At 42.6% G+C, this 13,072-nt stretch overlaps 1 protein-coding gene across 3 annotated transcripts in view; it reads right to left on the bottom strand.

The window, feature by feature from the left end:
* Nucleotides 1-13,072, bottom strand: part of LOC107549090 (ryanodine receptor 3-like) — a 78,008-nt gene that overhangs the window by 55,138 nt on the left and 9,798 nt on the right. For all 3 annotated transcript variants that reach the window (XM_016230029.1, XM_016230030.1, XM_016230028.1), the window contains exons 8-16: nt 12,819-12,893; nt 12,301-12,457; nt 11,086-11,250; nt 9,717-9,838; nt 9,335-9,515; nt 7,706-7,841; nt 6,330-6,425; nt 5,894-6,012; nt 4,488-4,621 (exon numbers count right to left, since the gene is read on the bottom strand). In XM_016230029.1, coding sequence (XP_016085515.1) covers nt 4,488-4,621; nt 5,894-6,012; nt 6,330-6,425; nt 7,706-7,841; nt 9,335-9,515; nt 9,717-9,838; nt 11,086-11,250; nt 12,301-12,457; nt 12,819-12,893 — 1,185 coding nt within the window. The remainder of the gene's footprint in view (nt 1-4,487; nt 4,622-5,893; nt 6,013-6,329; nt 6,426-7,705; nt 7,842-9,334; nt 9,516-9,716; nt 9,839-11,085; nt 11,251-12,300; nt 12,458-12,818; nt 12,894-13,072) is intronic.

Consider the following 13,072-nt stretch of genomic DNA (forward strand, 5'->3'; position numbering starts at 1 on the left):
TAACTGGAAAACCACTCAGTCGAAGACACGTACGTCACAGCGTGGGTCCGCTACTCTTACAAGTTGGTCAATTGCATGAAGAGACACTCCATCTCCTGGTTCTGGAGGAATCCACCGCTGATGTGATCCTGGGGCATCCTTGGTTGGTGCAACACGACCCTACCATCTCTTGGAGAACTGGTGAGGTCCTGAAGTGGGGCAATACCTGCTTTCCTGACTGTTTTCCTCATCTTCCTCAGCCATCACCCCTGCACTCTGAGGCCCTCTCTCTGCTCCACCTCCATTGAAAGTCCGGTCGAGAAACAGTCAGTCGACATTCCAGCCTGTTATGCCCCCTTCAGTGACATGTTCTGCCCGAAGAAGGCCTCCCAGTTACCTCCGCACCAGCCATGGGACTGTGCCATTGATCTGATACCGGGTGAGCCAGTGCCCCATGGAAGAATTTATCCCTTGTCACTCCCGGAACAGAAGGCCTGGAGGAGTACATCGAAGAGGCTTTACAGCAAGGTTACATCCACCCTTCCACGTCTCCTGCTGCTTCCAGTTTCTTCTTCGTGGCCAAGAAGGATGGGGGTTTGAGGCCCTGCATCGACTACCGGGCACTTAATAAGGGCACCGTAAAGTTTCGCTACCCCCTTCCTCTCGTTCCAGCGGCTTTGGAACACCTCCGCGGAGCCACCGTCTTCACCAAGTTGGACCTCCGCAGCACGTATAACCTCATCCATATACGTGAGGGGGACGAGTGGAAGACCGCCTTTGTGACCCCTACTGGGCACTATGAATATCTTGTCATGCTGTATGGACTAGTAAACGCCCCCTCCGTATTCCAGGATTTTATGCACTAGGTACTCCAGGAGTATCTGCACAGGTCCGTCCTCGTCTACATAGATGACATTCTAATCTACTCCCGGAGCATGGACGAACATCACCACCACATTGCGGAGGACCTAGAGTGCCTGAGAGAATTCCATCTGCTCCTCAAAGCCGAGAAGTGTTCCTTCCATCAGTCCTCGGTTCGGTTCCTTGGCCATGTCAACGATGACGGTGGTATCCAGATGGACGAGGGGAAGGTTGAGGCCATCCGAAACTGGCCAGTTCCAACCACCGTCAAGGAACTTCAACGTTTCCTGAGATTCGCAAACTTCTATAGAAGATTCATCTACCACTACAGCTCCATAACCAGTCCACTCACTAACATGCTCCAAAATAAGCCCAAATCTCTGTCCAGGACACCAGCTGCCACGGAGGCCTTTGAAGCACTTAGGAAAGCCTTCACTTCTGCCCCGCTCCTCATCCATCCAGACCCCAATAAACCATTTGTGGTTGAGGTGGACGCTTCCACTACAGGAGTCGGAGGCGTACTTTCTCAGCAGCAGGGGACACCAGCCAAACTCCATCCATGTGCCTTCTCACACAAACTCAACCCGGCGGAGAGGAATTATGACATCGGCAACAGGGAGCTCCTGGCTATCAACCTAGCCCTAGAGGAATGGAGGCATTGGTTGGAGGGAGCACATCACCCATTCTGCGTCCTCACTGACCATAAGAACTTACAGTATTTACGAGACGCCAAGAGACTCAATCCTCGCCAGGCAAGATGGGCTCTCTTCTTCACTAGGTTTAATTTCACCATTTCCTATCGTCCTGGCCCTAAGAATGTGAAAGCAGATGCCCTCTCTCGCCTACATGCTCCGGAGGAAGTCAGTGAGGACCCAGAATCCATTATTCCCAAGGAAATCTTCGTAAGTCCCATGCAATAGAAGGATAACCCAGTCACCTCCACCAATGCTTCCACGCCCACTCCGCCGGGTTGCCCACCAGGAGTGCAGTACGTCACCAGAGCACAATACACTTCCCTGATTCCCTCCGTTCACACCTCTCTGGGCACTGACCATCCAGGGGCCAACAGCACCATCTCGCTGCTGAAGGATCGCTTCTGGTGGCCCAACATGGCCAGGGATGTGAGAAGGTTCGTTCAGGGCTGTACCGAATGTGCCATCTGCAAGAGCCCATGCCACCTACCATCTGGCAAGCTCCTTCCGCTGCCCACTCCCAACCACCCTTGGTCACACCTGGGAGTTGATTTCATCACTGATCTACCAGCCTCTGATGGTAACACATGTGTTCTTGTAGTCATTGATCGATTCTCTAAATCTTGCCGTCTTCCCCTCAAGGGTCTACCCACAGCCATGGAGACAGCTGAAATCATGTTTAACAACGTCTTCAGATATTATGGAATTCCCGAGGACATTGTCTCAGACCGTGGCCCACAGTTCATCTCCAGGGTATGGAAGGCATTCTTCTCCCTCCTAGGTGTGACCATAAGCCTCTCCTCAGGTTACCATCCCCAATCCAATGGGTAGACGGAGAGGAAAATTCAGGAAATCGGGCGTTTCCTTCGAACCTTCTGCCATGGCCACCAGAACTCTTGGAACCAGTTCCTAGGCTGGGCCGAGTACGCGCAGAACTCTCTCCGTCAGTCATCCACTGGACTCACTCCCTTACAGTGCGTACTCGGGTACCAGCTATTTCCCTGGTCCGGGGAACCGTTGGATGTCCCTTCTGTCGATTACTGGTTCCGAGAGAGCGAGAAGGTCTGGGACGCAGCTCACCATCAGCTTCAGCGGGCAGTGCACAGGGGCAAGACTACCGCAGACCTTCGAAGGGCTGAGACTCCATCTTACCAACCAGACCAGAAGGTATGGTTGTCAACACGGGACATCAGGATGCGCCTGCCCTGCAAGAAGCTCAGTCCCAGATATGTTGGCCCCTTCACCATCCTCAGACAGATAAACCCGGTCACATATCAACTCCACCTCCCTCCACAGTATAAGATTCACCCCTCCTTCCATGTGTCACTGCTCAAGCCTCACCATCCACCTGTTTCTCTTTCTACAGAGCCTGGCCCGACGGAAAAACCCCCTCTACCATTAATCCAGGAGGACGGCACCATCTACAAGGTCGACAAGATCTTGGACTCCCGGCGCTGTGGTGGTCTCTTAGAATATCTTGTGGACTGGGAAGGTTATGGGCCAGAGGAACGTTCATGGGTTCCCAGAGTTGACATCCTCGACCCCACGCTGCTGGAAGCCTTCCACTCCACGCATCCAGATCAGTTGACATTCTCGATCCCACGCTGCTGGAAGCCTTCCACTCCACGCATCCAGATCGCCCTGGGCCCCGAGGAAGAGGTAGACCACCACGATGTCTGGGTTTTTGGCCCTCAGGAGTGGGCTGTGGAGGGGGGGGGGTACTGTCACAGATCGGCCAGGCTCAATCACATCCCAATCACAGCGAACACCATCACCTGAGTTCTAATCACATGCACCTGTCACGGATCAACAATCACCCTCAGCTCCCATACAAAAGCACACCTCACTTCACTCCAGTGTCCGATCTCGTTTTATCGAAGTGGACTCTCTCTCTCTGATATCCTTACTAGATACTTAAAGACTTTACCTGCCTGTGATACTTACCTCCTGTGTTTCCGCCAGTCTGTTCTCCTGTTTTCCATTCCCTAGTCCGTTCCCGTCATCTGCTCCATGGATTCCCCGTGTACCCATCAACTGAGGTGTGTGCAGTCCTCTGTCTCCCTTCCACGATCTCCTGTGAGGACCCTATACGGAATTACTCTTCTCATCTACCTTCAGGCTCGTTACCATAGTTCATATTCTCACCTGCCCTATCCATCCGCACCCCTTGCTGAAAATAAACATTGTTGTACTTTTCTAACCCTCCATGTGAGTCTCCTTCCGTAACCATGTTGCTGAAATATGTTGTTACCTCTGAGTCAGAGCAGCGATCATGGAAGAGAGAACACAGGCAGACAGCGCTGGAAGCTGCTAATGCTCATTAGTACATCAGTGGAAAATGAATAGAAATGATGATTCTGTCGGAGCTATGCATTTTAAAAAATGAACACGCACTAGTGTAAATGTAGCCTAACAGATGTGTAAACTGAAGACTATTTGAGCTTTATTAAAACTATTTACACTGATTTATTGTGTTGGTTACATTTTGTTCCTTTGTGCAGTCTTTGAGTCTGTATAAACATCAACAAGCTGAAAAATAAAACCAAAGTTTTTTTTTTTAGATAATGTAATGTTGTAAAAATTGATTTCATAAAATTGGTATCGAAAAACTTATTGTTCAGGAACCGATATCGAAGTCGAGGTATCAGTATTGAACATTTTTGAACGATACCCAGCCCTAGTAACTAGTAATGAGTAATATATTACAATCTTTGAGTAACTAGCACAACACTGTTCATGACTGAACTATATATTTATTCAAAATTGTAATAATATTTCACAATATTACTTTCACTGTTTTTAAATGAAATAAATGCTACCTTAGTTCGCATGAGAGACTTTTTCACAAACATTTCAAAAACTTACCGACCCCAAACTTTTGAACAGTAGTGTAATTTTAGTGAAAAACAAACATTCTGATTAAGTGTGTGTGTGTGTGTGTTTTGGTTTGTCTACCTTTGGACATCATTGATCAATCGTGTCTGGAGCAGCAGGTCTCTCCTGGGAAGCAGGTGGTCACAGATGAAGTTCTGATTGGCTCTCACAGCCACACCATTGCAGACACACAGGGAACAGAGAACATCTAGAATCTGCAAGGGAGTACAGAAGGCATTTTAGTAATGCAGTTGTTTTATTGCTTTAAACTGATTTTATACTGCACATTTTCCCTATGCAAAACTTTATAGTCTTATGCCTGCATATTCTCAAGCGCATACTTGAGAGTGTTTGCTAGCATAACATGCTGTGCAGCTCCTAGAATGTATTTATGAGTTTACATGACCCACATTTTATAAGACAGAGGAATTCTCAAGTCAAGTAGCAAGGGTCTACACCAGCAGACACCTGCCCCTTGTTAAAATGTCTGAATTTTTGCAGCACAAAAACTAGGGTGACCATATGTCCTCTTTTTCCCAGACATGTCCTGGCCGTGGCCAAGGTTTCAAAATTGCCTAAAATGTCCAGGATTTGGCTTTGTTTTCCTATTGCTGTCCTCTACAGTCTTCGTGCAGTATATTATATACACATATTTGCATTGCTTTGACCGTTCTCTGTAGATCCCACCTTCTCAAATCACGATTGGTCGATTATGTACAATGCCTGCACACTATTGGTCGAACTACTTTTCAGTCAGTAACTTTAGCAATAGAAAAACAATAGGACAACAAAGCCAAACCCTATAGTCATTTTAGGCAGTTTAGAAATTCTGTCCAGGAAAAAGAGCACAAATGGTCATATTACCTAAAATCCTTGTGAAGTATTAGCAAACTTTTGATCATATGAAGTTACACTACCTTTCAAACGTTTGAGGTCAGGAAAATTTAACTAATCAAAAGGTAAAGACATTTCTAATGTTACAAAAAAATTCTGTTTCTAGAATGATTTGTGAAGGATCTTGTGACACTGAAGACTGGAGTAAAGGCTGCTGATTCAGCTTTGCCACAACAGAAAGAATTAACATTTAAAATGCATTAAAATAGAAAACCGTTTTAATGTATTTTTTTAAATAAAACAAATGCAGCCTTGGTGAGCATAAGAGACTTGTTTCAAAAACATTACAAATCTTACCAACCATCGAGTTTTGAATGGTAGTCTGTATCTCCCCATAATACAGAAATATACAGATTTACACTAAATGGAAGATAGATATAAGGCTTTATATACAGAACTGGAAAAAACTGCATTTTCAGCTCTTCATATAATATTTATAGTATTCAGGGTGGCAGGTTTTAGTTTCCATCTTAAGGCTTTGGATGGTCAGCAACATCCTTTATATTCCACACTCATCTGTGTTTGTGTGTGTGTGTGTGTGTGTGTGTGTGTGTGTGTGTGTGTGTGTGTGTGTAGAAACAGCAAATGCTGACCTTGTGGTTGCGTCCGTGCTTGTACAGCAGAGAAATAATGGATTTGATGTGGGCCTTCTGGATGATGTTCAGAGATTCTGGACTCTCGATTAGGATACAATGAAGCACCTCTAAAATGCCTGTATAGAATTGCTTTATTAATATTGCATCGCAGTAAACACAAGGAATGATAAAGGCATTATATAATCAGATTGCAGAGTTGTTTAAGCAAATTACTATAGATTTTTTAATGAAAATGATCTACTGCTCCTATGCTGCTATGAATCTGTAATACTGCTGTGACACAGAGCTTGAGCTAAAATCATTGATCTGTGCAGATGCTGATGGTTGATTGCTCAGTTTATGTCTACGTAAGACAGACTGGCTAATGTATAACGCCTCTGTAATCAGTGCTAATGTACAGTATGTGTCCGATTTGACGTATAGTGGTATTTACCTGATGAGGACTCCAATCGCTCTAGCTTGCTGACCAGCCAATCCAGCTTGCGAGAGAACTGTGTGCAGTTGGTCCTGTTGCCTCGAATCAGAGCGGCTAATGGACAAAAATCAATGGCAATCAGCTCAATGTTACACCGTTATTCTTACATACCTCACACTAACACCTGCAAATCCCTTTCGCTATCCTTCACACAAGGTTTCCCACCGAAGTTGTGATATTCTGAAATAAATGCACCTCCGGTGTGAGAAAAATACTAAATGGGAGTAATCTTAAACTAGACTGTATTTCATAGAGCAATCAATCAAACTCAAGCCCAGAGCTGAAGACACTTTGTGGAGAGATTGTCTAAGCAGTTTTGAAGCCCAAACACCCAAAGAGCTGATTCCTGAGGCAGCAAACGCATCCGTATGGGTAAGAATATCCATATGGAGATGTTAAAAACTGGCTGTTGTCACCAGCATAATGTATCATGCTACTGTTGCCAGACAGACTCAGCACGGCACCTCTCGCGGGTGACCTCAACGACTCTGAGCGAGCAAAATTCAGAACGAGCCTCGATGGGGGCTCTGATAAATGCCGAGCCAGTCAAGGTGAACCGAGGAGAGCGTTCACGCTCACTGGATCCTTATGCGATGTTAACATTTCAAACTAAATTTTAAAAAACTTTGTCCGGTTCCATCGCCCCCAAAGCCAATGTTTTTTGAATGGGTCTGTGGTTAAAACAAGCTCAAGATATTTTCATATTTTCTACAATATCAAATATATCAGAAATACCCACTCATGATTTTTACCGTTTTTACATCTCTAACAACCGGCTAAATGGGACTACAGAGGATGTCAGGAACATAAAGAGCCAGATTTACTAAAAAGGGCAAATTAGCGTTAGAGCGCAATTCCATAAAATCCTGACAGTACTATTTTAACGCCAAAAGACGGTTTGCGCTGGTGCAAGCTGTTAGTAAATCTGGCCCTACACATAATGCAATAATCCAAAAGCCAATGAAAAAATCCTACTGGCTTTTAGTCAAGGGAACCAGGATGATGCTAACTTTTGTGTAGGTTTTTGCAGCACTTTATATATAGAAGTAGTATTAAAAAATGCTTCAGGAGAAAAACTGAAACAGTAGCAGAAATTAAATGGTCTTCATATAATATTTCTAAAGCAATTTTGCTTTGATCTGAACTTTTAATATCTTGAACAAGGTCCTCTTTTTCTAACTGTACATTTGCCCTCCATAAATCAGGCTGGGAGTCAACAACATGGTGATAAAAGAATAGAATAGCTGTTTAACTGCCTCTAATAACTGTCATGTCTCTCCATCATCACCCTCGGTGAACAGCTGAAGGCTGCAGACATGTGATTGCATTCTTACCCAGAAGCTCATAGAGGAGGTTGAGAATGTCCTTCCAGGCCTCTCCGGCCTCCTCGCCTGCTAACTCCTCAAACTCAGCGGCACTGTTGTACACGTTTAGACGATCGATGCAGTGTGAGACCAGGGTTAGCATTCCCTAAAATAATCATAATAAGTGTCAGCCTGTACATTTGCATTTTAAGGGGGCTCAGCCCCCAATGAGGGTATAATATATATATATATAAATAAAATAAAATAAAATGTTTGACTAATAGGGGTGGTATACTAATCTTATATACCAAAAAGTGTTGTATCCCACTGTATTGCATAGATAGGTATAACATATAACTGAATAAGCCGTTCCTCACTTTATCCCCCGGCCTCTGCTCGCTGTAGGCCACGGTGTGTGACGCTGTTTCGTTGTGAAAGCGGAACTACTTTGTTTGGCCTTCCAAAAATGGACACGACTAGAAATCAGTGGTTAAGTTGTATTTACAACACTTCAACCCAAATATTCAGATGTGTGCAGCACATTTTATGGAGGACTGTTTCCTGATCCTGGGAGAGTAGACTACAATGCCGGCTGTTCTGACTCAAAGACTGTAAGTACGTCTTTTATATTTAAAGAGTTTTTATATTGTATATATTTAAAGCGAGTTTTTTGGGCAGTGTAGAGTAGGGCTTGTTGTTTGTCATTTCTCAGATCACAAATGCAGACATGGTTTTATGTTTATGCGGCGCGATGCAACACAACGCGTAAAAAGACAGTATAAGTCATTATAATCCATAATTATGTCCCCACTGAATGCCTTGTTTATAATAGGTTTTCATGTTTTTGAATCATCGCTCGGGCCTGACAGGGCATTATCACAGTATGGTGAGGGGCGTAACATTTCCGTCTCACGCTTGAGGTATTCGACCAATCACAACACACTGGATAGCTGGCCAATCACAGCACACCTCGCTTTTTCAGACTGATGAGCTTTGTAAAAATTGACGCGTTTCAGAAAGGCAGGGCATAGAGGAGAAACAATAATGTACAGTATGTGGAAAATAATGTGTTTTTTTAACCTTAAACCACAAACACATTTCATTACACCAAATACACAAAATACTGTTCTTTTTAGCAGCATCATATGACCCCTTTAAATTTTCAAATGAAAATGGCAACATGACTGTTTTATAAAGTATGCGTTCATATGTGCTTCATTTTCACTGGAGGAAACAGCTGTGGTGTGATGAGGGGTGAGCGCAGTGAAAACTTTACAGTATAGATGTGGAACCAATTGCTCCCCCATGATATTTTTTAAACCGTATTTATGTCAAAGAACTGCGCAGATGCAGATATTATAACAATCTATCGATAAACACACACCTTGTCCTCTGTTTCTTGCTCTGCGCGGCAGCGGTCTGCGGATTGAAAGAACGCGCTGAAAGACGGGGAGGAGCCGATCGAAGTCTGCCGCAGTTTTCAGATGAAATTTAAAGGGGACTGAGGCGATCACGAATTTGTGTACAGTTTATGGAGCTAATAGCAACATTTTTAGGGGGGCTGAGTAGTCATTTTAGGTGGGATATAGCCCCCCTAAAAATGGCCTAGCGACGCCCATGATCATGAGTCTAACATGACACATTTGAGCTGTATTTAACCTCTTCTTTGAAGAGATCTTGGCGCTTGATGAGAGATCGGAGCTGCCTCTGTTTCTCCTCATGTTCGAGCTCAGAGTCAGGCTGCTGGAAGTACACGATGAGGTCGTCTAGTGTCTGCAGCACTTCACACACAGGCAGTGTCACCTCTGTAGTCTTCTCCCCATTCAAACCATCCAGACCCCTGAGACAAAGAAAATAATATTCAAATTAGAAATATTTATTTCAATAATTATTTGATGCTTTTAAATATTTTAATACTAAATATCAGAAATGTAATAGTGCACTAGTCTTGCAGTGTTCTTGTTCCAAATGGCACTCGCTTACGATGGGACTAACATTTGTATTGCACTAGGCTGCATTTGAGCCTTTGGGTCTGCTGTACCTGATGAACTGAGTGAAGAGGCGAGTGGTATTACGAATGATGCGAGCTGCCCGGGACTCCTCATGCTGGCAAAGCTGCAGAGTCAGTCCGTCATCCATATGGCCCTCAAGAGACAGGACAGCCTGCACACATCGTAAATGTACATTAACACTCACTGCAAGTATAACAGCTGACTTGGAACTGATCTCGAACCATAAAAGTTTATTGAATTTCAGAGTATTAATATTTGTAATATTTCTGCTGAATAATAATCTGACCTAGATATTACTGCAGAATCTTTTTATTTTACCTTGTAATTTTGTTTATTTTTTATGTTTTAATTCAATCTTGCCTGGCAGATTTTAAATTTGGACCCAGAATTTTGTACACCACAGTATATCAGATTATGCCAGTCACTCTGCAGATACTGTATCTGTATCAGCACTGGCCATTTTAAATCCCACATCGATCCACCACCAATGTTGCTATAATACACTACTGTTCAAAAGTTTGAAGTGGATAAGATTTTTAAAAAGTATCTTGTTTATCAATATCATATTTATTTGAAAAAATATTTTGGTAAAATAGCAATATTATGAGATATTATCACAAATTTACATATCTGTTTTATATTTTAATATACTTAAAAATGTAATTCACTCCTGTGATGGCAAAGCTGAATTTTCAGCAGCCTTCAGTGTCACATGATCCTTCAGAAAATATTCTAATATGCTGATTTAATGGTCAAGAAACTTTTTTTATTATTAACAATTTTGAAAATATTGCTTAATATTTTGTGATTAATGCACATCCTAAAAGTGTCCTTGTCAACGATTGCTATGTTTATCAGTTCTTCTCTATAGCAATTGGACAGATTGTCTTTGGGTTTTATCTTCAACTTGGCACCTCCTCCTCACATAAATGGCAGAGTCTATCCAGTAGACTTCATGAGATACAAAAAATGAAAGGGTGGTTCAATATTTTCGTAGTGAAAATCGAATCGAGTGTCACCAAAGTTACGACTTTGGCTGCCTGGGCAGTGCGTAAAGGTGGCATGCTTTTTCTGGCCTTTAGCCCAGCCTTAAGCTGCATACCACAGTGCTGGAAAGATGTGCAGTCCATGTGAACGTGTAATCCTGACCACTCCCCAAAAACACACTGTCACCATGCCTACCTCATTATCACATTTAAACCATGGCCTCGTATATCCTACACTCTACAGTACACAGAAGCCACTGCGGTTAAGCTTGAGCCAACATTAGACCATCCTGTGAGCCCCATAATCTTTAACGGGATCATAACTTGCAGCACATGATGTCATTAAAGATGTACGTGCCATTCAAAGTTGTTGTAATCATGTAATCGTGACCACAAGGACACTATCTCTTACCCTTCTCTTCAGCGGTCCCAGGCGAGAAGATTTGGCATCAGGCGCCTGGTAGGACAACCACAGGCCCGTGGACACATGCATGATGAAGCAGACGGAATCACCGTATTTGATCTCTGCGACCCCCATACCATCAATATCACGCTTTGGGCCAGAGTCAATCTTTTCCTGCGAAGGGAAAGACAAATCGCATGAGTCTTGCCTTTGCTGTGCCAACTATTGTCATCTGTTCAGTTTGGACAGTCACAGTCAATAATTTTGTGAGCCTATTTTAAGTGTTATTGAGATAAAATAGACAGTAGGACAGCTGGGTTTGTGACCTCTCTGCTTTTTGCAGCAGAGCAGGGCTAATGAAACTCCAATAAACAGTAATAATGCACTGCGGATTAGTAATTAAGAAACACATGTAGCAATTACAGACTCTAAGCACTGACTAGCAGGGCTACAATCTAATCAAGCCAATTTGTCCAACTGCTTATGCGGTATAGCTCTGAAAGACATTGATTCATCTGATTTACTTATTTTTTTTATTACATTTAAGGAATGTTACTGGTTCAGTACAAGTTAAGCTGAGTCATAATGTTGATTAGCAAAAAAAAAAATTTGAAAGTAAAAATCAGGAAGAGGCATTTACAGTGGACATTTTTGGGGAAATTTAACAACAAAAATGTTTGATTGTGCTAAAGTGGAACTAAGTATAATTCAGGTACACTTTAAATAACTTGCATTTAAAGACCGATATTATTCAAAGATCATACAATCCTAATCAGTAGTGACATTAAAACACATTTTAGGTTTAATAATAAGAAATATGCATTGTGCACAAGTAGCACTCCAAATAAAGCTTAATTATAATTTTTTTTGCAGTACGTCTCGAGCAATATGTCAGTAAATATGTTAATAAATTTGAACTATACTTAGTATGAAATAAATGTATTTTATATATATTACTTTTTTACTAAGGTATAATTTCATAAAATATTAAAACTGGATGCAACTTTATACAGAAAATGTAAGAATTTGTGTTAACACATACACTATACTGTGTCTCCACTATTGAAACAGTAGGTACTTTAACGTTTACTAATGGCCCATTCACTTCAATGTAACACAATCAAAATAAGTTGTGGTAATCAACATTATGCTGCAAATGCTGTCGGTTGAGTTTAACTTATATTTCTTTAATCTGTGGATAACTTTAAAATAAATGGATCAAACCTTGCTTGACCGGAAACAGAAGGCTGTTGCAGTGGTGTCAGACTTCTCTCTGTCCAGCAGTATCAGGCCATTGTCCTCTGTCTGGCCCAGGTAGTGACCGGTGGAGAGATGGCGTAGGCGGAAGGGCTGACCCCATCTGATGTGACTCCCGCTCCAGCTACAATTCAAGAAAAAGACTCCCCTGTGAGTATGCATCTTTTTCATTTTCCACACAATCCATTAAATATGAGTTGTTAACCATTTTAATGCTTAATCAATTGATAGGCCTTTGCAGAAGATTAGGAAACTTTTCAATTTTCTAACAGTCATGGATTAGATGCACTGCTCACTGACCTGACTTTGAACTACCCTTTTGGGCATAATTGGAAAAGACAGAGGAGGAACAACAAGTCTGGGTCAAAAAATTTACTGCAGTTTACTGCAACCCAAAGGGTGTGTGTGTGTGTGTGTGTGTGTGTGTGTGTGTGTGTGTGTGTGTATGCATGCACAAAAGAAGGTAAGTAAGTGTTTGATTTCACCTTATCCGAAGAGGCTCCAGTCTCCATAAAGACCTGGCCTTGGACCCTCCTTTGCCGGTCTCATAGTTCACCACTCTATAGGAAATAATGTCATAATGCCATGACCAGTGTTGGGCGTAATGCATTACAAGTAACGCGAGTTACGTAATCAGATTACTTTTTTCAAGTAACTAGTAAAGTAACGCATTACTTTTTAATTTACAAGAGAATATCTGAGTTACTTTTTCAAATAAGTAACGCAAGTTACTTTTTTT

This window comes from Sinocyclocheilus grahami, unplaced genomic scaffold (assembly GCF_001515645.1).
Source record: "Sinocyclocheilus grahami isolate Dianchi unplaced genomic scaffold, SAMN03320097.WGS_v1.1 scaffold362.1, whole genome shotgun sequence".
Classification (NCBI taxonomy): Eukaryota; Metazoa; Chordata; class Actinopteri; order Cypriniformes; family Cyprinidae; genus Sinocyclocheilus; species Sinocyclocheilus grahami.